The sequence below is a fragment of the Girardinichthys multiradiatus genome, chromosome Y (genome assembly GCF_021462225.1).
Source record: "Girardinichthys multiradiatus isolate DD_20200921_A chromosome Y, DD_fGirMul_XY1, whole genome shotgun sequence".
Lineage (NCBI taxonomy): Eukaryota > Metazoa > Chordata > Actinopteri > Cyprinodontiformes > Goodeidae > Girardinichthys > Girardinichthys multiradiatus.
The window spans coordinates 37,028,768-37,056,754 of NC_061818.1; the positions used below are offsets into that span (position 1 = coordinate 37,028,768).

Below are 27,987 nucleotides of genomic sequence, written 5' to 3' on the forward strand. Positions count from 1 at the left end.
TCCAAGTGTTTGCTGTGTCCCCTAAATGGCTCATAGGTAACTTCAAACAGGACCTCTTCTAAGTTTTTTTCAACAATGCATTTTTTTCTTGCCACTCTTCCATAAAACCCAGATTTGTAGAGTGCAGGACTAAAAATTTTCTGGTCAGCAGATTCTCCCACCTGAACTGTGGGTTTATGCAGCTCCTCCAAAGTTGTCTCCTTCTCTTATTAGTGCTATCCTTGTCCAGACAGTCAGTTCAGGTGGACACTGCCATATGTTGATAAATTTGCATTTGTGCCATGCTGTTTCCAACTTCAGATTAATTATTGACCAATCCTCCATGAGACATTCAAAGTTTGAGATGTTGTTTTATAACCTAAAACGTCTGTAATATCTCCCTGAGAAATTTGTGATGTGTAATGTTTTCTAAAAATGTCTGAGGCCTTGGCAGAACAGTCGGATTTAAAATTAGGTTAAATTACACACAGATGGACTGAAGGCCATGTTTCATTTTCCTTCCACTTAATAATTCTGTGCTTTTCATATTGGTTTATTTCATGAAATCCCAATAAAATACCACGAAGTCTTAGAAAAGAAGAGTATGAATGCTTTGGCAAGGCACAATATGTCACTATAGCATTGAAGGTTTACATTAACAATGTGACAAAATAAGACAAAAAAAATAGATATTGGTACTAATGATTTACATAGATGTTATACACTCATACAGATATGAATAATATGCCATTAAGTATTGTTTATATAGCCGATGTTTTTTTGTTGTTGCAAGATCGTGTTTAAAAATGTCTTCTCTGTCTTTGTTTCAGAACCATAAGATCTCATAGTTACATAGAACAATGATTGTAGAGGCTAAGATGAATCCCAATGTATCAGAGATGGTGAGATGTCTGGAATGAAAATCTATTCAGTTGAAACTAATTAGTATTTAACATCCATCTCATCCCATATTTCTACTCAAAATCAGAATCATCTTTCTTTTAAACTTTGGTCGCATCCTTAAACATACTTTAACACAATTCCCTTGTTAGGTTACAATTACGTTTTATCATAAGCAATCATTGTAAAAATAAAAACGTTCATCCCCTTTCAGTGACAGGGTTTTACATACCAGGAAGAAATAAGACAATGTGGTTTTTAATAGATCCTAAAATTATTTAAATCTATCCTCAAGAGCTCAAAAGCTTCTGTAAATTTAACAAATTTAAATTGTTCATTGTTATTTAGAAGTGTCTTGGTCTTAATTTGATATTTAGATTTTTTCCTCAATCTCAGTAATTGTATACTAAGCTAAAATAAAAATCTTAGCTTAGCACCAACACCTAGCTAACTAGCTGCTAGGTGTTCCAGAAGGAAATGTGTTTGTACCAATAAGCATGTTTTCTAAAAACATTGTGAACTTTTCTCTCATCTTTTGAATGAGCATCTTCACTGATTTCCTGTCAACATGAATGCTGTATGCCTAAAATTAAATCCAATAATTTTCCAGGACATCCTTCCAGAGATGGACCCTACATGGACCACCACTATCCTTGTGGTTCCCTGTGTGGTGGTGCTAACAGCTGGATTTTTTTACCTCTATGGTGCAATTATCGGTCTGCTGTCTAAAACATCAGTACGCAATAAGGTGGTGGTTATAACTGATGCTTTATCAGGGCTTGGAAAAGGTAACACAAACATAAAAACATTAGTGTCTTTGAACGCTAGTTAAATTTCCTTGTTTTGTGTGTTTTTCTTGTGGGAAGAGTGTGCAGGTGTTTTTCACAATGGAGGAGCCAGGCTGATCCTCTGTGGGAAAAGCTGGGAGAAGCTTGAAGAACTTGAAGACGAACTGGCGAATGCTTCTGATCCTACACTTGTAAGTATAATCAGCCTAAAGTAAGAAAAGGGACAATATAAATAAATGGTGTGGTGCAGGCGAAAGCCACAGATTAGATCTTTCTTTGCTGTTCTCCATGTCCAGGAGTGTACATTCAATTCAATTCAAAAATACTTTATTAATCCCAAAGGAAAATTAAATATTGTTATAGCTCATATTATGAAGGTTTCCTCAAAGAGCCGTTGTAGATGCTAATGGCTGTGGGCAGGAAGAATCTCCTGTAGCGCTCCGTCTTACAGCAGATCTGAAGAAGCCTCTGACTGAAGACACTGTTGTTGTAGGACAGTCTCATGAAGAGGATGCTCAGGGTTCTCCATAATGTTCTTCATTTTATGAAGAATCCTTCTTTGCACAATGATCTCCAGAGGAGTCCCCAGAACAGAGCCAGCCTTTTTTATCGGCTTGTTGAGCGTTTTTAAGTCCCTGGCTCTGATGCTGCTTCCCCAGCAGATGATGGTAGAAGAGATCAGACTCTCCACAACAGACTTATAGAAGATATGCAGCATCTTGCTGCAAACACCAAAGGACCTAAGCTTCCTCAAGAAGTACAGTCTGCTCTGTCCCTTCTTGTAGATGGCTTCACAGTTGCATCTCCACTCTAGTCTGTTGTCCAGGTGAACACCGATGTATTTATACTCCTCCACCACCTCCACTTCTTCTCCCATGATAGAAATAGTTTTTGACTTATTCCTGTTTCTCTTAAAATCTACAATCATCTCCTTTGTTTTAGTCAACGTTCAAGATGAGATCATTGTTTCCACACCATGCCACAAAGCGGTCCACCACCTTCCTGTACTCAGCTTCTTGTCCATCTCTGATCCAACCCACAACTGCAGAATCATCTGAGTATTTCTGCAGATGACAGGAGTCTGTCTTGTCCTGGAAGTCTGAGGTGTACAGAGTGAAAAGGAATGGTGAGAGTACAGTCCCCTGTGGTGCTCCTGTGCTGCTGACTACCTGGTTAGACTCATAACCCTTCAGTCTCACAAACTGTGGTCTGTTTGTCAGGTAGTCTTTGATCCAGGAGATTGTTGAGGCCTCCACCTGAGTCTTCTGGAGTTTCTGACAAAGCAAATCAGGTTGGATTGTATTAAATGTTCTGGAGAAATCAAAGAACATGATCCTCACAGTGCTACTGGCTTTGTCCAGATGACAGTGGGTTTGTTGAAGCAGGTGTATGATGGCATCTTCAACTCCAACTCCACAGCGATAAGCAAACTGAAGGGGGTCCTGATGGTCCATTGTTTGCTTACTCAGGTGGGCCAACTATAGACCTGTTGTCCTGACATCCCATATCATGAAGGTCCTAGAGAGACCTAGGACCTTCATGATATGGGATGTCAGGACAACAGGTCTATAGTCATTGAGGACTGATGGGTGAGTTTTCTTTGGTAAAAGAAAATGACATGACATAATTGCAGATTTTTTGATCATCTCCATTCATTTTTATCATTCAGTGGCAGGGCTGAAGAAGCTTCCAGTCATTGTCTATGTGTGTGTCTGTGAACACAGATCTTGTTATTTTTCTGATGAAGAAACCTAGACAGATGAGTCACTTAATGATTATTTTGTAGCTTTAATAAATGATTCTGACTCAAATTTGAATGAATGTCATGTTTTCTGCAATGATGAGAAACTGCTCCCATAGTGATTTTGAAATCTTCATGATTATTAGTATCATTACTGTGATAGTTTTCATCTTTAGGGTCATTTAAAGTGCCATTTTGATTTCTGGGGGGTTTTCTGGTACGTATCATTGGTACTCAAGGTTACCGAGGCCGGCCACCTAAGGGTTTATCTAAATTCTGCCAAGATGTCATCCTCATACTACTGGCCTGCAACTTGTTTGTCTCGCCTCCTGAGAGATTTAAAAACTCTCTATAAATGTTTGATTTTAATCAGTTTAGATAACAATTCTTTGAATGTTCATGAAATCATCCTGAAATGTTCTCTTTTAACAGCATTGTTGGATGTTTGTGTGTTTCTACTGCTTAATTGATCATTGATCATTGGTCGTTGGAAATTAGTTATAAATCTGATTTAAGATGGAATCAAGGATTCATTCTTATCAATTCTTCCATTTTAATTGAAGTGTTAATTATCTAATTATCTAAACCCTAGAAATATACAAAAACTTTCTTGTGTTTGTTTTTATCTGACAAACCTCACACCCTGAGAAGGTCAAGAATGTATCCTTCTGGCTGATTTAGAGATGAAGAGACAGACTGTGAGACTGACTGGTGTATGAACCTTATCCACTTGATGTAGTCTGATCATGCTGCAGTGGAGTGAAAGCACTCAGTGACACGTCAGATTTCATACGATAAACTGCAAGATTTTACTTTTAACAAATGCAACTAGAGTAAAATGTATGTAAAGATAGTTTTTCAACCCAAACATTTGGGAAAGGGCTAAACTGAAACACAACATCAAGTTGTGTCCTCATCCTTACTGCCTTTCCTCAGACATTCCCTCCGAAGATTGTGCTGCTGGACTTCGGAGACATGAACAGCATGACAGAAGCCATCGCGGAGATCCTGGATTGTTATGGTTGCTTGGACTATCTCATCTTCAACAGTAGCATGAAGGTCAAAGCTCCTGCACAGAGTCTGTCTCTGGAGATGGACAAGCTTCTGATGGACAACAACTACTTTGGGCCCATCACTTTGGCCAAAGGTAGCTGATTGGAACATGTTAAACTTGAGCTTTTTGATGATGATGATGTTACAGCACCGATGGTGACACCTCTGTTTCAGGTGTGATCCCCTCCATGATCTCTAGGAGAAGTGGTCATCTGCTCCTGGTTAACAGCATTCAAGGGAAAATCGCTGTGCCTTTCCGCACTGCATGTGAGTTTGGAGGCAAAAAGGTTAAATAAATTGTTTACTCAGAGGCCAGATTCAGAAATCATTATAAAGCCGGGATCATGGTGAGTTTTTCTTCAGCTGGTGTGTATTATTTATGGATATATGGCAGTCAAAAAGCCAGATTAGCCATTGGGTGTGAGGTGGAGACATCAGCCGATTAAAAACTTTCTCACTGGTTCCAAGATGATATCTGCAGTTATGTAAGAACACATAATTGGCAACTCTTCATAAAGGTGTGTAATCTTTTGAGAGAAGCTGTACCTGTTGCAGACCTGGGTGTGAATCACACCATGTCCAAACTGGACCACTGCTTCTGGGGACTTAACTGTTTTTGTCAGTGATCGTGTTTCACAAGGAGGTTGAAATGTTGTTTCCCAGACGCAGCTTCCAAACATGCCATTCAGGCTTTCTTTGACTGCCTGAGAGCAGAGGTGGAAGAGTTCGGCATCTCTGTCAGCACCATCAACCACACCTTCATCAGCTGCTCTGCGTCCAAAACAACACAGGCTGCAACCTCGAACTCCCTGCTTTGGTCCCGTAAGTAGAACCAGGAAACCAGGCTGAGGTTTAAATCCAAACAATACTGGGCTAGTTTAGAGGTTTAAAATGTGAATCGATGATCTGTGTATCTTCTCTCTGCAGTGTTTTACACCAGGAAGCCACGTGGTGTTTCTCCACATGAAGCCACCGCTGAGATTGTAAGAACCCTGAACAACAGAAGGAAAGAAGTACTGATTGCTCCCTCTCTTCCCAAGATGGCCATTTATGCCCGATCCTTCTTCCCCAACATGTTCTTCGCTGTGATGGCTGCAGGAGTGAAAAACTCTGCTGCTTCTGACAGCATGTAAAGATCCTGCATCCTTCTATGATATCATGACAGTTGTTGCACAACATTTTATGATTGAAAATGACATGCAACCATTTAGGCTAAAGTAAAACTCTATGAAACAACTTGTTATAACCTGTTAAGGTTTGTCAACTATTAGGAGCCCCAAAGATGCAAAATGACAATCTGTCATCATAATTGCTCTTTTCTTCTGTTGTTTGTTTGATTATTTGTTTCATTTAGGGTGTTTTTCTTGCTTTTGATTTAATCTTTAGTTTGTTAGTGACATTAAGACATTATCCAAAAGTTTAGTTTATCAATACTGCCGTGTACTGTTCATTGTGTCTCAAATAAAAAAAGTAAAACTCTTCACATTAAATTGGAATTTCTTTCAAAAGGACACAATTGAGCATCATTCTGGTTAAAAAAGTTGAACTGTTTCCCATTATTGTTTATTTTTTATTTTTATTTTCAGTATTTTTCCTTGACTGGACACAAACATAATTCACATAAACTGCAAATATTTGAACTAAACTTACATTTCAGCGAAAGAGAAATAAAGGTAATGACAATGATCCCTGACAAGACAGAGCATAAATAAATCCAAATGTATTTAAAAAAAATACATTATTAAATGTAATAAAGAGCTTTATATTTTTATTTTCTACTTTATTTCATAGTTAAAACCTATACACGAATATTAATTTGTTTTAAACATAAATGCATATTTTGACATATTAAAATGTTTTTATTTGACTTTGTTTAAAGTTTCTTTAGTTTAAAATCAAAAAGAAAATATTAAACATTGAAATGTTGTTTTAATTCAAACATATTAACATGTAAAAGATTGTTTCTTTCTTTTGAATTTAATTTTATGTCATAAATATAAAAATATTACACTGTTTCTTATTAATGACATTTAATTTATCTTATTTGTATTTTTAAGGTAAATATAAATACATATTGGATTGTTTCTTTTCATTTAATGTGAAAATTTATACAGCCATATTAGAGCATTTTTTGTTTGTTTTCATTTCAAGGTTAAACATGTTAATAAACATTTTCTTTTATACTTTATTTTTAAATCAAATATATTAACATATCCATATTAGTTACCCAGAGAGTGAACCAATGTTGTTTTGGCAACAGTTTACGTTCCACCATCACCTGTTGCCGACACTGCATGTGATGCCATCAGCAAAGTTGCTGCTAAGCTACAGACACAATCTGTTTGTGGCAATATCTGGTGATTTTAACCATGCTTCACTCTTCGCTACTCGTTCAACGTATCAACAGTTTGTCAGCTGCTCTACCCGAGAAAACAAAATGTAGAATTTGTTTTATGTTTTCATTCATCTTTACAGCAAGACTCTTCCTGGCAAATCAGATCACAATCTTGTTTTTCTCTGCTCGAAATATAAGCCCCTTGTTCAGAGGCAACCTGTAATAAAGAGAACTGTGAGAAGATGGTTACAGGAAGCTGAAGAAGACCTGAGAGGTTGCTTTGAGGCTACAGACTGGGACACATGGAGAGGACACCAATGGCATGACATACACAGCAAGGAGAAGTACAAGAAGAAGCTGGAGAGCAAGCTCCACCGAAACAATATCAGAGGTGTGTGGTCAAGGATGAAGAAGATAACAGGCTTCAAGCAGAAGGACGATCGGACCGATAGATGTCTGGACAGAACCAATGAACTAAACAGTTTCTTCAACAGGTTCAGTTAGAAATAAGTTCAGCATCCTCCTCTCCTGCCCACAACCAATCAGACATCCCACCCTCCTTTGACCCACAGCTTCCCTGTCACACCTCAAATGATTTATCTTCCACCTCAGCCATGGACCCTTCTGCTTCTACATGTTTGCCTTCTGGACCGGAACAAGGCTGCAGGTCCAGATGGTGTCAGCCCTGGTGGCCTGTGCAGATCAGCTCTGTGGGATTCTGCAACACCTCTTCAATCTTAGCCTGGCCCAAAAGAAGGCTCCAGTGTAATGGAAGACCTCCTGTTTTGTTCCGGTACCAAAGAAACCTCACCCATCAGTCCTCAGTGACTACAGACCTGTTGCCCTGACATCCCACATCATGAAGGTCCTGGAGAGACTCCTGTTGGCGCACCTGAGTAGGGAGGACTGTACTCTCACCATTCTTCTTCACTCTGTACACCTCAGACCTCCAGGACCAGACAGACTCCTGTCATCTGCAGAAATACTCTGATGGTTCTGCAGTCGTGGGGTGGATCAGAGATGGACAAGAAGATGAGTACAGGGAGCTGGTGGACCACTTTGTGGCATGTTGTGCAAACAATCATCTCATCTTGAATGTAAATAAAACAAAGGAGATGATTGTAGATTTTAAGAGAAACAGGAATAAGTCAAAAACTATTTCTACCATGGGAGAAGAAGTGGAGGTGGTGGAGGAGTATAAATACCTTGGTGTTCACCTGGACAACAGACTAGAGTGGAGATGCAACTGTGAAGCCATCTAAAGCTCAACAAGCTGATAAAGAAGGCTGGCTCCGTTCTGGGGACTCCTCTGGAACCTCTGGAGATCATTGTGGAAAGACGGATTCTTCCTAAAATGAAGAACATTATGGAGAACCCCGAGCATCCTCTTCATGAGACTGTCCTACAACAACAGAGTGTCTTCAGTCAGAGGCTTCTTCAGATCTGCTGTAAGACGGAGCACTACAGGAGATCTTTCCTGCCCACAGCCATCAGCATCTACAACGGCTCTTTGAGGAAACCTTCATAATATGAGCTACAACAACATTTAATTTCCCTTTGGGATTAATACAGTATTTTTGAATTGAATTAAAACGAATATATATATTATATATTTTTTATTTTTAAAGTCATACATATTAACATATACTTGATGGTTTCTTTAAAGTTTCTGTTTAATTTAAATTAATATTTTGGAGGTCAAATGTAGTACATTACTATGATTTGTTTGTTAATTGCGCCCTCTGGCGGATGGGTTGCAGACGACTGCTCACCTCGACCACATTGCGCATGTGTGGTATTTGTAAATGGCCTTAAAAATAGCTTATAGACTGTTTACCTTTAGCCACCGGGTCATTTCATGCAATGTCTTCTCCAGCGAATCAGGCTACAGCGAACGGTTTACGGTTAAACATGACCGACAGAACCGACGCTTCACCGTCTCTCCAGGCAGCGGCGCAGGTAAATTCTCAGCCGGGGCGGAGGCTCTGCAGCCTCGGTAGATTTAGCAGGATAGTCCAGGCTCCACTCCTGGCCTCTGGAAACAGATACAATACAACCCAATGAAAACAATCCCATTTTAATTTCAGTTGTTAAATTTGATCTAAGTGGTAGTAGATCCGTATTTGGGACCTAATTTAGAAAGGAGCATCAAAAACTTATTTTTATTAAACAGTTTTACTCCTTAGATCCATCTGAGTTATTCTGTAATTAAATCTACATTACACCTCTGCAGCTGTTTTATGTAATGTAGTGCTGCACATTTGAAGATCATTAGCAGTAGTGAAGCCCTCTGGTTCTGTTCTCCCAGGGCCCAATGAATGTGCCGTGCTGTACTACAGGTTCACTGGGCAGAAGGAGGTGGACCTGATGTCCACCTTCGTTCCTGAGACCATTCGAGGCCAAGGTATTGCTGCAGTGCTGTCACAGGTAAGACGTCTTAATTTGGGTTTTATCAGGTAGGTATTTTAAATGTGACATCTAAAGGTTTTTCATTTTTTGCAGGCAGCCATGGATTTCCTGGTTGAGGAGAACCTAAAGGCACACATCTCCTGCTGGTATATAAAGAAATACATTGATGAGCTGCCTCAGCAGCAGTATAAACACCTGATTATCTCCTGACTGCTGCTTGGTATTCCACTGCAGGCCAGACTGGTATCTTCAGTCACTTCATAATCTGCACAACTTAAAGTGAGATTTGAATCAAATCAGTGGTTTTGTTTGTATATCATGAATGAAATTTTGAAGCATATTTAGAAAATCTAAACTATTTGAAATAAGATTTAGAGTCGGCATTAATATGTTTGAATTTTTTCCTAATTTATTCACGTCTGTACAATTTATTCTTGTTCGGAGATTTTTTTCTCATTCTGTTTATTAAAGCATAAATTAAAAGCCTATTTTAATTTGTATTTATCAGTGTTGCTCTAATTAGCAGACTGTAACTGCAGAGCAGATATGCTCAAAATCACTGTATTATTGTGCTAGAAATGGTTACCTCCAGCAGAGTGCAGCTGTTTTCACTTCTCATCCAAGGGAAAATGATGGTGCCACCTGTATAACGGTGACACCTTTCCACATGTGACATTAAAACCACAAACCTAATGGCTTCTATTCAGATTTTAGGTGATAAACCAACATGATGCAGAAAATAATTGTAATTGTCAGCATTGTTTACAACTAAAAACTTTAGTGTTACATGAAAGTAAATTTAGCTCCTTTAATAAAAGTCCAACTAATTGTATGCAGATGTCACCTAATTAGTAAAGAGTCCACATGTGTTTATTGCAGCAGTTCTGTGAAGGCCTCAGAGGTTTGTTAGAGAACATTAGTGAACAAACAGCATCATGAAGACCAAGGAACACAGCGGACAGGTCAGGCAGAAGGTTGTGGAGAGGTTTAAAGCAGGATTAGGTTCTAAAACAATATCCCAACATCTCACAGAGCTCTGGTTGGCTGGTATGGGCCAACTGCACACCTAAGATACGGCTGCTCCTAAACTGGCTCTGCAAGTAGAGCATTAATCAGAGGCCCATGTTGACTTTGGAGGAGCTGCAGAGCTCCATTGTGTTGGTGGAGAGGCATCTATAAGACACCTATTAGTCACTCGTGTCAAACCTGGCCTTCATAAAAAAGCGGCAGCGAGAGAGCCATAAAACTTGTTTACAAAAAAAAACAACTTCATATTTCCCTGAACAAACAATTCCAATTTGAAACATGGTGGTGGATGCATTATGCTGTGGGATGCTTTTCTTGCAATAGGGACAGGGAAGCAGGTCAGTTGATGGGAAGATGAAGCTAAATCCAGGACAATTCTGGAAGAAAACCTGTTAGAAGATTTGAAACTGGGGTGGAAGTTCACATTCCAGCAGGAGAACGATCTTAAACACACAGCCGGAGCCACAATGGAATGGCTCACTTAAAGCCCAGACCTAAATTCAATTGGGAATCTGCGGTAAGAGTTGAAATTACACACTGTCCACCTTATGTGACTGAAGTTGAGCTATTTGGAAAAGGAAGAATGAAGTCTCAACCTTTAGATGTAAAAAGCTGGTGAAGATGTACTCTAAAAGAGCTGCAGCTGTAACTGCAAGAAAAGGTGGTTCTACAAAGAACTGATGCCGAGGGGCTCAACAGAAACTCACTCCACACTTTTCAGATTTGTAGAAAAATAAACTGAAAAACATGCATTTTTTTCTTTCTACTTTATATTTATGCACACCTCTGGTTGTAAAGTGACAAAATGTTTGAAGTGGGCTACAGAATCACATTGCCACCAGTGCAGAGTTTCTCCATTATTGGCAGAAGGTGGGCATCAACACGGACCATCATAAGCAGCCTCCAACATCTGGTGATTATCTGTGTTTTCCAGCTCAAAGATCAAACCCAGGGATGCACGATATATCTGCATTAACATCGGTATCAGCCGATGTTTAACTGTTAACATATCAGTATCGGTCCCATTAGTAAAACTGGGCCGATATTAACAACCAGTGTTTATTTACATCTTGTTGCCGTTTGTGTTTCTGGAGGGGGATATCTGTGGTATCTGTTGGTTGTGTAATGCAGGACTGGGGGTGTTTTAAGTGTCGAAAGGGTTAGGAAATTTATATAATATCTGTAAATATTGGTTATCGGCCATAACATCAATAATATCAGTGCATCCATAATAACATAAAATGTATTAATTATGAATGTATGAATATTGATTTTCAAAACAATGACCTAAAAGAAGACAGAACTCATCGTCTTCTTTCTCCTTTGTCTTTATTCATTCATCAGCATACTGCATGTCTGACCAAACACATTGCTCTTATTCACGGACATTAAAGAGGCGGAACAGTTAACAGACAGGATGATTCCAGTTGGTTTTAAAGTGTCCAAATCAAAAACTCTACATCATTTTGGTTCCATAAATACATTTCCCACATTATTTTTCAGTGACTGGTAACTCCCTGTTAGCAGTCCTGGAGATGTGTAACGGCTGATGGATCCAGCTCCCAATATATATGTGTGTGTCTGTGCATTTGTGAACAAGAGAGAAACAGAAGTGCGGAAATATATACAGACTGATCCATAAATGGTGCGTTTTTTTTTTTCTCTTTTAACACTGCAATAGGGGACCAAACAATTTGACACAAAGATTTCATCGTTGATGGGTTTGTTTTTAACAGATCGGTGGAGATAGGTTGATGTGGTTTAGTTTTTGTCTTGCTTTCATTCCATGTATGTGGGGGAGCTGGGAGAGGCCGGCATCTGATCCATGATCCTGCAGACGTATCCGGCAACGTCGACTGAGCGCTCCTCGTACATCTGAATGAATGGGTCTCTCTGGTGTGTAAAAATAAAATAAAGGGGGGCATGAGAAAGAAATTCTACTGATGTATATTATATTTTCTCTTTGACTAAACCTAAACTTACCAGAAGCTCTCTGTACTTTGGCCTCTTGGATTCATCCTTTGTCAGGCTGAAAATGACAACGTAAAGCATCACGTTTGAGAGGGTAGTTTGCGTATTTGTCCACGACGGGGCAGAAGACTACACCAAAACATGAATAAAAATCTAAACAAGGCACATGTTTGTTAATGCATTGAAGATTTCTCACCACACGTTAACAAAGGAGATGAATTTGGGGGAGAAGCGCCTCTCGTCTGAGTTGCTGAGCTGCGGTGGGTCTCCTCTCACCACCTGAGTCAGCTGGTCGAACACACTGTTCCACTTCGGGTAGGGAAACCGTCCTGTGGCCAGCTCGTACTGAAATATACACACCCAAAAAAATGATGAAGAAAGCAGAGAAAATAAACCTAAGGGATAAAAACCCGGCAGAATGAAGAGCTTGTTTTCTAGACTGTCACATCCTCGTTAATTTAATGAAGTTTCTCTACATGAAACAGCCAAGAAGCTGCAGCACACAGGTACAACAGAGTCCTCTGGAAAGTACTGTGGATGAGTGCACTGAGAACAATACCTCTTACAAATAAAACTTTGCTCCAAGATAACAATAACATCCAATCCAAACACGTTTCAGGATTATAATGCAGGAAGACTTGTACATTCAGCATGTCACATGCTCTCATTACCAGTTTCCACATGCACCAGCAGCACGGTAACCATTTATAGACAGACGGATGAATGAATGGAGACAAAGAGGTGGTTAGACAAACAAATGGATGTTCAGATGGATGAAAAATTTGATAATTGGATGGGTGGATGATGGATGGATAAACTTATTTCTTCATGATGGGTTTTCTCTCGTTGCGTCAAGAAAACAACATCTCAGACCAATTTTGTTGCCATGATTTACAGGGGTTGGAGAATGAAACTGAAACACCTGTCATTTTAGTGTGGGAGGTTTCATGGCTAAATTGGACCAGCCTGGTAGCCAGTCTTCATTGATTGCACATTGCACCAGTAAGAGCAGAGTGTGAAGGTTCAATTATCAGGGTAAGAGCACAGTTTTGCTCAAAATATTGAAATGCTCACAACATTATGGGTGATATACCAGAGTTCAAAAGAGGACAAATTGTTGGTGCACGTCTTGCTGGCGCATCTGTAACCAAGACAGCAAGTCTTTGTGATGTATCAAGAGCCACGGTATCCAGGGTAATGTCAGCATACCACCAAGAAGGACGAACCACATCCAACAGGATTAACTGTGGACGCAAGAGGAAGCTGTCTGAAAGGGATGTTCGGGTGCTAACCCGGATTGTATCCAAAAAACATAAAACCACGGCTGCCCAAATCACGGCAGAATTAAATGTGCACCTCAACTCTCCTGTTTCCACCAGAACTGTCCGTCAGGAGCTCCACAGGGTCAATATACACGGCCGGGCTGCTATAGCCAAACCTTTGGTCACTCATGCCAATGCCAAACGTCGGTTTCAATGGTGCAAGGAGCGCTAATCTTGGGCTGTGGACAATGTGAAACATGTATTGTTCTCTGATGAGTCCACCTTTACTGTTTTCCCCACATCTGGGAGAGTTACGGTGTGGAGAAGCCCCAAAGATGCGTACCACCCAGACTGTTGCATGCCCAGAGTGAAGCATGGGGGTGGATCAGTGATGGTTTGGGCTGCCATATCATGGCATTCCCTTGGCCCAATACTTGTGCTAGATGGGCGCGTCACTGCCAAGGACTACCGAACCATTCTTGAGGACCATGTGTATCCAATGGTTCAAACATTGTATCCTGAAGGCGGTGCCGTGTATCAGGATGACAATGCACCAATACACACAGCAAGACTGGTGAAAGATTGGTTTGATGAACATGAAAGTGAAGTTGAACATCTCCCATGGCCTGCACAGTCACCAGATCTAAATATTATTGAGCCACTTTGGGGTGTTTTGGAGGAGCGAGTCAGGAAACGTTTTCCTCCACCAGTATCACGTAGTGACCTGACCACTATCCTGCAAGAAGAATGGCTTAAAATCCCTCTGACCACTGTGCAGGACTTGTATATGTCATTTCCAAGATGAATTGATGCTGTATTGGCCGCAAAAGGAGGCCCTACACCATACTAATAAATTATTGTGGTCTAAAACCAGGTGTTTCAGTTTCATTGTCCAACCCCTGTATGTGGATGTTAAAGCCATTTCTACAGATAATAGGAGAACCTGTTTATTTCAACCCAGAAGTCCTGACAGTGGTGCTGTCAGCTGGTGTTTAGCTGAAAACATCTATCCGAAACCAAAAAATTAGGGCTACAGATGATCCTTCAGTGTCATGGGGTGGATACAGAGCGATAAAACTGGGTTACTCATTTTTGCACCTCAACGTCCGAAGTGTTGCAAATAGCAAACCAGTTTCTTACTGATCGTTCTGCTAAACAGTGTTTTGAAATGAATGCTACTGTCTACAGGAACAAATTTTGTTTGCTTTCTGCAACAAGCTGCTGTTTGTTCTGAAGGATGCATGATTGCATGTTTACACAGCCTGGAATACTCTGAAGACCAAACTTCACTCTGCTGTAAGCTAATTAAGCATTTCAAGGACACACGCTTAATTAGCAACACAGCAACACTGTTTTTACTAAGGTGGAAATATCATTTTCCACTCCCTCCCTGGTTTCAAGTAATTTTCTGCAGAGATGTGGAAGACCAAAGCAGGATGAGCTCACCAATGTGATTCCCAAACTCCAAACATCTGAGCGGACATCGTATCCCTGCCTGGAAGCGCTGGGGTCAATTCTCTCCGGCTGGAGAAAAAAAAAAGACAGAATTTGAACTTGAAGTTTAAAAACTAAAGAAAATACAATGCACACCGGGAAATTACACACTTATACATTCCGGTGGTCTCAACTGAATGTTTTTAGTCATTATCCCCTGATTTTGAGAAGCAGACAATATGTAGGAGAGAGTTGAACAGTTCTGCAACAGGATGCAGCATGAATGAGCTACTGTTTTAATCTGTAGCACACAGGATGCCATCATCTCAGGCTTAGACACATGCAGCTTCTGCTCTGTCCTCTTTCCTCTTCACTCCAACACCAACTCAGAGTAAAGTGTGACAGAGGGCTGCAGTGCAGAGCGCAGGATGCATCTCACTGGCCCATTTACAGGCCTGAAATAGATGCTGATGTCACTGCTGCAAAGGAGCGCATCACATCTGCAGCAATGCTTGATCGCTAAAAATCACTGCAGAGGAAGCAGGTAAAAAACTGTTTTAATACAAAGATCATTTGTATTTTATTGAGCAAAGCACTGTCTATGTTTTAGAATTTCCATCAGAATATATTTCAGATTTACTGATTTAATCCACTATGTCAGACTATTACTCAGTTGAAGCAGGTTCTAAATATTTGCTGCCCTCATCTAAAAGTTTTTTACCCCAGGAAACAGGAGCTGGATAAAAATTAAATCAATCCACTTGGTGCAGCTGCTTTTAAAGTCATGCACCAAAATGATCAGGATTTTCCTTGTTTAATCTTCATGTTTGCCGAATACAACCTTAAGCATTTTCTCAAGTGGTTTAAGTGGATAGATGGTAGATATTTTAGTGATTTTTTTATTATTCCACAAAAAATAAAACATTTTAAAATGTGTATTTTTCTGAACATCCTGAATGGGTACACCTATATTTGTTAAGTCAAAAATACGAGTGCACCTAATGTTGTGAAAATTCAACAATGTGGTTCACTATACACCACAGAACCTTGACTGGGTGATCCCTCCACTCCTGATTGGATGGCACATTGATTGCACTGGGTGATCCCTCCACTCCTGATTGGATGGCACATTGATTGCACTGGGTGATCCCTCCACTCCTGATTGGATGGCACGTTGATTGCACTGGGTGATCCCTCCACTCCTGATTGGATGGCACGTTGATTGCACTGGGTGATCCCTCCACTCCTGATTGGATGGCACGTTGATTGAAGTGGGTGATCCCTCCACTCCTGATTGGATGGCACATTGATTGCACTGGGTGATCCCTCCACTCCTGATTGGATGGCACATTGATTGCACTGGGTGATCCCTCCACTCCTGATTGGATGGCACGTTGATTGGAGTGGGTGATCCCTCCACTCCTGATTGGATGGCACGTTGATTGGAGTGGGTGATCCCTCCACTCCTGATTGGATGGCACGTATGATTGGAGTGGGAGATCCCTCCACTCCTGATTGGATGGCACATTGATTGCACTAGGTGATCCCTCCACTCCTGATTGGATGGCACGTTGATTGGAGTGGGTGATCCCTCCACTCCTGATTGGATGGCACATTGATTGGAGTGGGAGATCCCTCCACTCCTGATTGGATGGCACATTGATTGCACTAGGTGATCCCTCCACTCCTGATTGGATGACACGTTGATTGGACTGGGTCATGGGCACATTTAATGAGCTGGGTGAGAAAATGATGATCTCAAACATTCGGTCATGTCTTGCTTAATAGATTACTCGTATAAGACGACAAAACATTTAAAAGCGTAACAACTGACAAGGTCATGCCCAGCTGTTGTTTTCAAGACCTTGGAATGCTGTCTGCATAGTTAGGAATTTGCTTTGACTAAACCGACTAAACCACCAGCCCTCAGAGGCCATGTGGGGTTACCTGGAGAAAAGACAGCTAAAGTGGATCAAAGTTCATATCTGAGAACTGCTGGCTACACTATATTTTATTGGATATGATTAAAAATATTTGGACTTTTCATACATAAAAAAATCTGTTTAATTGCTTTTTCCATCTAAAATATTGCTTTCAGTACCCATGATTTGGACCTGGATGGTATATGAGAGAACTAGTGTCTTAGATCATGGAAGTAAATGTATTCAGTCTTTATTACAGGTAGTTGTGTAGCAACCTCTTTTTACCCAACGAGCCTTTGGAGTAAAAACAGATCAACAACTGTCTGTAAGTGGGAGGTATCACAGGCTGAGCTCATGAGGGCAGAATCATGGAAAGTAAATTATCCACAGCTCACTGTAGTTTGAGTTGGTCCACACATTTTTAAACAATAACTCAGCCGCTAAACATCATTAGGCCTGTTGTAACCCGCAGCACTGGGATCAACACACCTGGTGTTGCCAGCTGGAAACAAGAAACTGGTGCTTAGATTCCTGCAGCCTGAGGTCACTGGCCTCGGGATGCTCCGGAGCGACTTGGATTGAGCGAATGGAGCGCCGCTGTTCCAACGGGAAAGGAGAGAGTGGAGCGGAGCTGTTGGACCGCTGGGTAGTGGTACTCCAGAACTAAATTTAGAATGGAAACTGCTGCGAGAGACCCAACAACTGACGTAACTCAGACAAAAAATAACCTCAGGTGATGCCGCCACAATAAGGTCACTGCTTGGATCCGTCAAAGCTTTCATATCAACTGTTTGCAGGAAATACAGTTTTCATCAATGTAATTTTAGATTTATTTATTGCTTTCATGGTCCAAATTGTGTCAAATCTGACCAACAATTTCAAGATCATAGCAAGATTCCTTCAAGTGCCCGACCAAGCACAAACAAGCTTTGGTTAGAAGCAGAACCTGATATTTATTTCAGCTCTACTGTAGCCAGCAAAAAACTAAAGGTTGAGCGAACAGCTGAGAAATGTTTTAATGTGAGAATAATGCTTCTGTTCATGCAGGTTTTTTACAACCCCCCCCCCCCAAAAACAACAACATGAAGAACGAGCTGCATAAAATATTTCAGAAGTATTTGAAATTGTTTTTCTTTAAAATAAAATTAGATTAGTACGTCAAATTCAGAAATATCGATAAAAAATTGCCCCAACAATCTGTCCTTTATGGTGATTTCAGTGACATTTTAAGTCCAGTTTTAGGAAAACTGCTCATACAAGTGTTGAAAATGCTGCCAAACCTTAGATAAGAATGCAGCGGTGGTTACGTTTTCAACCATACATTAAAACATCAACAAAAAGAACAAATTGAAGAAACACTTAAAAACAACCTGCTTGTCTTTAAAGAAATGACAGGAAGAAAAGACAAAACCAATGTTTGCAAACCACCGAATGCAAGTTATAAAACATTTATATGCTGCTATATATCATGTTAACAATAAAATCAGCGCTTGCATTTTTTGTAGACAATATCCATGACAGAAAAACAGAAAAATAAAAAGAAACCTATTTTAAGAAGCTTTACAGCTAAACGCCTGCTTAGTTACTGACCGCCATGTACGGCCTGCAGCCTGCATCTCTGGTTTTGGCGATGGAGTCCACCAGCTGGCCGCTGATGCCGAAGTCACAGAGCTTTATGTTGCCGTTCCTGTCCAGGAGGATGTTGGACGGCTTGATGTCTGAGTGGAGAGAGCAGAACAACGGATGGTGAAAAAGTGCAAACACCTAAACTCACAGCAGCTGAAGTCTGCTTACCTCGGTGTATTATTTTCAAGTTTTCTTTCAAGTGGTTAAGTGCCTTCACAGTCTGCACACCAAAAACAGATGTTAAAAGATGTTGATGGATAAAATCTGAGAGAAAATGTGTTTAAAAAACCCCCAATAACTTACAGCTAAAGTTATTTTTCCTAATATCTCTTCTGGAATCACGTCGTCTAACGAGCCATATACAAACTTGTAAAATTTGTCTAACGAGGTAGCCATGAGTTCCATACAAATCCAGCAATCACCCTGAAAAAAATCCAACAAATCGGGTCATTTCGAGAAGAACTAACCCACATTTTAAATCTTGTTTAACTTTAAGTGTTTCTGGAACAATTTGCTTCACCTCTCTGAACAGAGCGCCGTAAAACTGGACAATGTAAGGACAATCACTACTTCTCATCACCACGTCCAAGTCCATCAGCAGCTGCTTCTGCTCCTTCTCATCAACTGTTGACCGGATCCTCTGGAAGAAAAAATTACTTTTTTATTTAATTTTTTTCAGATTCCATGAGAGGCGTTCACCCTGAATAAAGACAGGTCACCTTAACTGCCATGATCATGTTGCTCGGTTTGTGCACCATCTTGTTGACAGAGCCATACGCCCCACGGCCTATTTCACCCAGATCCTTGAGATCTTCGGCTGTGAAGTCCCAGTGCTGCTCTGGGGAGATCTTCAGCTTCCCCGACGACTCAATACTGTGAGTTCTCAGCCTCTCTCTGATAAAACAAAAAAATCCATTAAGCATTAAACAGAAACCGGACAAAAGGCTGACTCTTATTCCCACAATAAGGTGGGGGGCTCACTCACATGTGGGGGTTCTGAAATGGAGGTCCAGCCGTGTTTAAGGAGAATCTAGTGGAGGGTTTGGTTGAGGGGTTGGCGAAGTTCAGTTTCAGAGCTTTGCGTTTACCTGAGCAGCAGGAGAAACATTAATTACTTTTTAATTAATTTAATTAATGGAGCAAACATGAAAAGCAGAGCAAAAGAAAAACAGTCATTCAAAGTAAAAAAGTAGGAATGTTAAATGTGCAAAAACAATAAACCATAAAATGAGACAACAGAGGGATTGAAAAGATGAGTACATGAAAAATTACTAGAATTTAATGGATTTAATAATTTTTATAGGGAAGGGGCGTAAGAATTGCAAAAACTACATAATCCAAAAAAACAACTAAAGACAGTAATAACATGTATAAAATCCACTAAGATTGGACTAAATTCTATCATCTCTGTGTGCAGTACGAGAATCAGTGCCCCTTGTCTTAACTTTTAATGTTTTATTTATTTAAACAGGAAACTCAAAACTCCCAGGATTGCTACTTAAATATTCCTAACAGAAAAACTGAATATCTAAAACAAAAAAAATTTGAGATAAGAAATATGAAGTAAAAAAAAAAAAAGGGACTCTAGTAACTGGGCGAAAAAGCTGTTCTAAGCCATGTTTGAATTGTTCACTTATTGACTGAAGGATGAAACACATCGCGAGTTAACCGTGTTTGCATTGGTGTTTCAATGTCCTGCAATAATTCTACTAGAAAGAGGCCAAGCAGTGCGCAGAAGTTGCAATTTAATACAATGGTGCACAAATATCAGCTGCTACAGTTAGCAAACGGTAGCACGTTTCTACTAATGCAAACGTTAGGGTTAGCATTAGCGTGCTAACACTTATGGCTGCACCACAAACATAAAACAGTAGACATTAAATTGTCTTTGGTGCCATGTAGAGAAGATGCATGTGGGCAGCCACCACGTTTTGAATTGCATCTGGGAATCGACACAAACCTGCACTGGGACTTGAATTTGGATGAACTGTTTCTCTAAAATAAATTTAAAACTTAATTTACCCCTAAATTAAAATATTTTATTTCATGTTAGTTAAGAATTATTTAGTATTTAAGTTAGCTAGTTTGTTTGCCATGAAATATTCATTAGAGATGGATTTTGTATTTTGTTTTTAGATGTTAAATAGGAGATGTTCCCTATTTGTTGTGATTAAGATGTAATTAGGGATGTTCTTCGATCTTTAAAAGAATTTTAAAAGGAGCTTATTAAAGGAATTGACCTGCTTGTTAGCAAAACCTCCTACATTGTGGCAACATATCTAAATGCGGTTTACCTCTTCTCCATCAACGGGCAGGGCCCTTAATCTGATGCTAGCTTTAGCATTAGCTTGCTAACATTAGCGTTAGCATGTTTTTGATTTAACTAACATCAAATATTTAATGTTTATGGTTGTGTTAGCATGGGTCTGTTCATTTTAAACTGCTAACACTAACACCTACTTTAATAAATGCATGACAACACTATTACTAATATTATCATTACGATGTTAGTGGCAAAGCTTAAGTAAGTAAAAGCTAATCGTAGTTTTAGCCAATATCATAAGATTAAAGTATTTGCGTGCTAATGTGCAGAGGTTATTGTGTGGGTTTTAAGACTAGCAATGCATAGAAAATAATATTCATTCCTTCTAGGTCTTACAAGTCTTGTAGTTACATCTGCACGTTATGCTTATATCACTGGACAAAGCACAATAAAATTCTGAGACGTGAATAGGAATAATTAAGTACTGCTACACTCAAGTAGTACTCAGAATAAGTAAAGACCAGGGTACCCTTACAGTGCTGTTAGAAAGTATCAGCCCAGTTTCAGATTTTTTAAGTATTTGGCTTCTTGGCACATTTAAATGGTTTAGATCAAATATTTTTTATATATCAGACTAAGATAACCTGAGTAAGTACAGAATCCAGTTTTTACATTATGATTTAATTTACTAGAGGAAACCATCCAATCCAAACCAGCCCTACCCTATATGAAAATATAAATGCTCTTCTTTTACACCAATGACCATAGATTTTTTGATTTCTTAGAAGGATTGTATTACAACTCTTTCATACCAGTGAAAGCCAAACATTATTAGTATTTGAATGTTTGGACCTTCTTCAAGCACAGGATGAATTCCTTACCACAGAGGACTTAATGATCTAATTACCTCTATTAGAAAGATTGGATTAGAACCAGCTCTTAGCAGTAAACTCCCAAGGATTATTAATATTATTTGATTTGTTTTTCTGTGTTTGATTTTCTGTATCATTGTAATGTTTTTCCTTATGTAAAGCGCTTTGAGTGCCTTGTTGCTGAAAAGTGCTATATAAATAAACTTGACTTGATTTCTGTTGAATCATAAATTACTTATAACTGCGTCGTTTTAGTTTAACTTAGATAGCCACACCCACATCAGTAGAATAATAAAAAAAAAATCACTTAAACAGAACCCATCTGAATAAATGAAGTAGGCCAAAGAACTCAAACAGCAACACATCATGCCCCAAGCTAAAGACATTTAAGAAAAGAAGAGAACCAAAGTCTTTGACATCTATCAGTCTGGGTTACAAAGCTTTCGAAATGCATCTAAAGCTCTGCAGGCCTCAATTGCCTCAGTTAAGGTCAGTGTTCATGATTCACCAATAAGAAAGAGACTGGGCAACAATGGCCTCTATAGCAGAGCTCCAAGGTCAAAACCACTGCTGACCTAAAACAACACAAAGGCCTCATATTTTCCAAAAAATATTTCTGGGAAAATATTCCATGGACTGACAAGACAAAAGTGGAACTTTCTGGAAAGTGTGGGTCATTTTACAACTGGCATAAAACAAGCGATCATTAAAAAAAAAACTAATAATAATAATAATAACGTCATACCAACAAACATGTTGCTGGCAGTGTGAAGGTCTTGGGCTACTTAAAAAAAAAAAAAAGAAAAAAAAAGAGACCTCTCCAAAGTTCGGACTCCTAATCGACATCCTGTGGTGTGACTCTAAAGAGGCTGTTCCAGCTCAATCTCCCTCCAATGTGGCTAAATTAAAGCAAGTCTGCAAAGAACAGTAGGACAGATTCCTCCACATTGACGTAAAAGATTCATCCGCAGTTATAACAAACATTTGAGGACAGCTGCTAGGTTCAAGGGTGGCACAAGCAGTTATTAGAGTTGGGGACCAATTATTTTTTCCAATGGGTCCAGGCTGGTTTGGGCAGCTTTTTTACCTTAGTAAATGAAATTCTGATTTAAAAACTGTTTCTTATAATTACTCTGGTTATCTGCGGCTGGTGTGATGGTCTGAGACATTTATGTGTCTCAAAGAGGTAAAAAATGTAAGAAATCTGTAAATACATTCACCATAAAGCACCAATGGCAGTGAATAAATAAATAAGTGAACATTTCAAAAACAGCATCTGCTGCAGGACTGTTCTGGTTTCTGATTCCTCCTATTTTTCAAGGCAGATTTGATATTTAGAATTAAACTCAATACAACAGTAAGCGTCATTAAAAGGTATTTACTCCAGTATATCTGGTTTAGACTGCAGTCATTTTAGCTAAACAATGCATAAAATCTGTCAGCTTGCAACTTCTTAGCGCTTCATTTACACCTCAGCTCTTTGATGTTGTAACAAAAATACAGCAAAGCATGCTGGACTTTAACCTGAATGCAAACATAAAATGGAAAGGTAAACAAACTTAAAAAGCTAAAAAAAAATACAACGTATTGTGATGGAAACATGCAAGACCAACTGCGCTGATTTCACCTCGCTTCAAATGTTTGGACCACCCAAAACACCACAGGAATGTGTGCAGGAATAGGCCAAACAGGGCTTAAAATGACAACTTCAGTGTGTTTTCACTACACACAAGTGGATAGTTGAAGTGCACCCACACCAAAAATAAAAACAGAAACGAAACACGTCAAACAAACTCTTCTTTTGCTTGTTAGTTGCACGCTGAAAACCACAGAGTTAGAAGGGTGGCCTTTAGTTTCTGTGCATGCTTGCAACTATTCGCTTATAGTCAATTAAAATCTGCAGAGCATATCTGCTTCTGGCACAAGCCTACTCAGACCAATCAGGCTTGGATTAGTGGAGAACAGCAGGACAGATCCCCTCCATACCAAAGTGTCAGGCGGAAAGAAAGAGATGAGTGCTGTTGGTGCTGAAGCAAAAGAGGTTTGGCTTACTTGGGTGAGCTCCAGACAGGTTTATCTGAAACCCTAGAGGTGAAAAGAAAGCTTTTATTTTTTATAATCCTCAGGAGACTGCTTTGTCAGTTAGACATCAGAGTCTGTTGCTTTAAATGTGTCTCTTTAGTTCCACAGCTAAATGTTAAAAATTGATTTACAGAAATCTACCTTGCTTTGCAGTGTTATTAGCGCTTCTGGAGGATCGTTTTGCAGACAGAATGCATTTTATGAAAAGAAATGGATTAGCATGCACCTATGAGACTGCTACAAACACTTGACCACAACAAAACGAAGGTAAATAAGATGGTAAACATGAGCGGCTGGTAAAAATAAGGGTCAAAAAGATGGAATGAAGAACCATTTTCAGATGGCTTGACAGGGAAAAGGGCATAAGAAGCGTTTTATTTTCTCCGGACAGCTCACCGTCAGACAGCATCACATCAGGAGTTAGGAAGCAATAATTAAGCAGCATTAAGGTAAAAAAAAATGAAATACAGTCAGAGGAATATAAATTAAGACTACATCAGGTCGTATTGTCAAATCATTTAGAATGTTAAGCTAAATAAATCACAGCCTATAGAGGTTTTATTAATGCTCTTACATAACTTAGCTGCAGTAATTCTTCAAAAAGCAGATTTAAAAAAAAAAACATTTTTATTTCTTTACTTTTAAACCAATAAGTGACAGAAGTGTGGAGCTACCTGTTTCACTCTGACATCTCCAGCAGGTGTTGGACTCTGAAAGTTAAGATGAGAGACAGTGTTTGCATAGAAATACAGCAGCAGTGCAGCAAAGGGAGCTGAACATTGAACATCTTCAGGTTTCACTTCTACCTCCTAGAGCAGCGGCTCAAGGCAAAGCTAGCTCTTTAAATCTGTTGGGAAACATCCAAAACTCACCAAACTTCAAGCTCCAAGCTGTGTGAAGCACAACTTTATTGTGTTTAGGTGTTTAAGACAATGTTGGGATAACCTTGACCTGCTCAACACCAACATACAAACCATTCAGTCTTACTGGATTCTGTTGTTTGTTTATAAATGCACTGAAGTGGATTCAATAAGATTAAAACAAGCCGTAGGCAGCTGGACAGAAATGGGACATTATTTATAATTAGGATAACTTTTGTTTTAAAATGGAACAACATAAGTAAACTAAAAATAACTCAATTAAGTGGTTTTATAAATGAAAAACCTCCAGTCGGTCGCGGCAGATGGCCGCTCACACTGAGCCTGGTTCTGGTTCTGCTGGAGGTTTCTTCCTGTTAAAAGGGAGTTTTTCCTCTCCACTGTCGCTACATGCATGCTCAGTATGAGGGATTGCTGCAAAGTCAACGCCAGTGACTGTCCACTGTCTCTACATGCTCATCCAGGAGGAGGCAATGCTGCAAGTCACTGACTGGATGCAATCTGCTGGGTTTCTTTAGACAGAAAAACTTTTTATCCAATTTGAATAAATAACTGAATCTGACTGTTCAATGGTTACGATTAATTGGAATGTATGAACCTGACTGTTGTGAAGAGCCTTGAGAAAACGTGTTGTGAATTGACGCTATATAAATAAAACTGGATTGAATTGAAAAGTTTCAGTTTGAATCAGTTGATCAATGTAGAACAAATTCTTTACAAAGTAACATCAGGGAACACAGACAAAGTGAATCGGTTCAATTTATATCCAATTACCCAGAGTCCAAAAAACTGCAGTCATTTCCAGTTCAACAGAGTTAACTTCAAGCAAGATAAAATCCTAGTAAATTGAACAAAGTCAGATTTAAATAAAAGGAAACTTACATACAGTCCATTTCAATTAATCTAGTTCCAATTCATTAAAGTCCACTTCAATCCAGTGGTGACTTGATTCAATATTATTCAATGTAATGAACCATCATTTGATTCAGGTGTGTTGAACCAGGGACCGAACTAAGACATGCAGGATACCGGCCCTGGAGGAGTTACTTTGGACCCCACTGACTTAAACCTAAACCTCCAATAACAGACTTTTAAATCCATTTCTATTTTAAAGTGATTCAATTCAACAAATTTTAACTTTCTAATTATTCCAAGTTCAATTATTTACAGTCCAATTCAATCACACTCATTCTAATTCGTTAAGTCAAACTCAGTAAGGCTTGAAGTCCACTTCAATCTGGTACTTAGGTTCAATTCAACACGGTCCAATTTATATTTACGCATTATAAATCCAGTTTCACACAGTCTAACTGAATTACAAGTCTGCTCCAATTCTACAGGGATTTCAACCAGACTCCAATAAGAGACGTTCCACCACAGCCCAGTTTACATCAAATTTGAATTACATACAGTCCAATAAATTCATTTAGCAATAATTTCATTTAAAATAGTCAGATTTAGGTCAAAGTCCAAAATCAGGCCTTTCAGATCAATCAAGTAAATTAAAAGCTATGAGCATCTAGTCCTATTCATTAGGGATAATACAAGTCCAATTCATGTCATTCAATTCAACAAAATTAGGTTTAAATCAAAGCCAGGTAGATGTTTCTATATTATCCAGTTTTAACTGAATATGACCACCTGACTTAGGCAAAAAATCTCTTTAACCAATTTCAATTAGGTTTATTCCAATTCATTATGGTCAACCTCCATTATTTAATCATTTAAATCAGTTTAATGTTGTCATGTATAAACAAAAGCCTATTAACATGGATTCCCATTTATTTTAGTTTGAATCCAGTTCAGATGAACACAGATTAACATGGAGGTTCAACTGCATACAGTCCATGCAGGGAAACTTGCTCCAAATATCAACCATGCACTTCAATCTGGTATTATTCCAATATAGTTTAGCATAGTTTGGTTTTAATTCAACTCTTTCCAATTCCATTTGAATTGGATTAAATACTTCAGTCTAATTTTAATAAAGAATCATTAAACTTGAATACTTAACAGCTTGAACACAGTTCCGCAGATTAAAACTAAAATGTTTTATATAAAGTGCAAATCAAATGAATTAGAATGAACCTGGGTGAATTGGACCGTGTGTGTTTGGACTTTGATTTTAAGCTGACTATGTTGGATTAAACGGCCAAATTCTGCTCTCTTTCTTACATTCAAAGTCCAGACACACACAGTTTGATTCAATGTCAATACAGCACACACTAATCCAGTAATGATTTCAATCAATTCTACACAGATTTAAGTCAGAGGCCAATAAGATTAAATCCACTTCAATTCTACTAAATCCTATTCAACTGAGCTTAATTCAGTATAATTCAGCCTAATTCAGGCCATATAAAAGTCCAATTCAACGTATTCTAGGTCAATCCAGTTCCAACCAGTCCAATTAAATTTCAAGATCCACACTAAACGTTTTAAGCACACACTGCAATTCAATTATATTTCATAGATTTTAATTTATTCACGTGTGAATAAAATGTTGTACATCCAGAGTAAAATAAAAGACCATTCTAGTGAAGATCATCACAGATTGTTCTGATCCTATACAGCCCAATCCAATAAATACAAGATTAATGCTTTAGTTAATATAAAATGCTATTTTGTACTGGCTAAAATCAAGCGACTGCATCAAACCTAAACAATTAACTGCAAAGTCACTCAGTAAATTCCCCAGAACATCAGGAAACCATTGTTCCCATTAGGTTAGCTTGTGTAATCAAGAAGCCGCTGACTCGTTGTGTAAAATGTGACAGCTCGATCATTCCTCTGGGAATATTTGGCAGCCTAAGGAGTAGCCTCCCTGGGTTAGCCGTGCTAACATTAACCTTCACAGCAACCGAATGAGAGCTCCCTGACTCACCCTGCATGCTGCTCATGGTTGTAGTGTGCTGGGACTGGGACTGGGACTGCTGCGGCTGCTGGAAGTGGTGCGCAGCCGATCCTGCGTTGTTGCTGCTGCTGCTGCTGTGGCTGCTGGGTGTTGTTGAGTTGTTTGAACTAGCAGTCGCCATTGTTGTGTGTTTGAACTCCATCAGCAGCGCCGGGGGCTGCAATGCAGAGAGACTCGGACAGCAACTTCACTCCCTTTTCCTCCTCGCTGCTGTGGAAATTTCAGCACCACTAACGGCGGCTTAGCCCCGCGAAACAAAAACAGGCGACGAATGTAAACGAGTATAAGTCCTTGAAATGACTAAATATGCGTTAACCCTGGGGGCTGCGTTAGAAGCGCCTTATCTAGGGACAAAAACAAACAGCCAGCTAAGCTAAGCTAGCTAGACGGGCTAACAATCAGCTGACATTTCAACACCCACAAACCGCAGCAAGATAGCAGCTGTTAGCCGGGGAGGGACCGGATGTTTTGTAGCAGCTCTTTCAACATAAAATACAAGGCCATTTATTCATCACGCTTATGTAAACCCACA

At 39.3% G+C, this 27,987-nt stretch overlaps 3 protein-coding genes across 5 annotated transcripts; 2 read left to right on the forward strand and 1 right to left on the reverse strand.

The window, feature by feature from the left end:
* The first annotated feature begins 1,489 nt into the window (after positions 1-1,489).
* Positions 1,490-5,942, forward strand: LOC124864609 (dehydrogenase/reductase SDR family member 7C-B-like). Its single transcript, XM_047359457.1, has 6 exons — positions 1,490-1,667; positions 1,746-1,858; positions 4,345-4,555; positions 4,636-4,728; positions 5,125-5,283; positions 5,389-5,942. Exons 1-6 carry the CDS (start codon positions 1,505-1,507, stop codon positions 5,592-5,594), a joined length of 945 nt encoding a protein of 314 aa, XP_047215413.1. The 5' UTR covers positions 1,490-1,504; the 3' UTR covers positions 5,595-5,942.
* Positions 5,943-8,549: 2,607 nt separating this feature from the next.
* LOC124864472 (protein NATD1-like) lies at positions 8,550-9,693 on the forward strand. Its single transcript, XM_047359260.1, has 3 exons — positions 8,550-8,755; positions 9,105-9,223; positions 9,299-9,693. The coding sequence occupies exons 1-3, from the start codon at positions 8,602-8,604 to the stop codon at positions 9,413-9,415; spliced, it is 390 nt and encodes a 129-aa protein (XP_047215216.1). The 5' UTR covers positions 8,550-8,601; the 3' UTR covers positions 9,416-9,693.
* Positions 9,694-11,590: 1,897 nt separating this feature from the next.
* On the reverse strand, positions 11,591-27,921 carry LOC124864757 (dual specificity mitogen-activated protein kinase kinase 4-like). 3 transcript variants are annotated; one of them, XM_047359661.1, is made up of 13 exons: positions 27,426-27,921; positions 24,338-24,373; positions 23,634-23,666; positions 19,432-19,534; positions 19,166-19,340; positions 18,967-19,086; positions 18,750-18,869; positions 18,615-18,666; positions 18,411-18,538; positions 14,911-14,988; positions 12,399-12,547; positions 12,215-12,260; positions 11,591-12,124 (listed from the first exon to the last, which is right to left on the reverse strand). In XM_047359661.1, exons 1-13 carry the CDS (start codon positions 27,595-27,597, stop codon positions 12,011-12,013), a joined length of 1,326 nt encoding a protein of 441 aa, XP_047215617.1. In that variant the 5' UTR covers positions 27,598-27,921; the 3' UTR covers positions 11,591-12,010. The 3 variants fall into 3 exon arrangements, with proteins under 3 accessions (XP_047215617.1, XP_047215619.1, XP_047215618.1); XM_047359663.1 differs by lacking the exon at positions 23,634-23,666 and having other exon boundaries at positions 19,432-19,522; positions 27,426-27,920; XM_047359662.1 differs by lacking the exon at positions 23,634-23,666 and having other exon boundaries at positions 27,426-27,920.
* Positions 27,922-27,987: the final 66 nt, after the last annotated feature.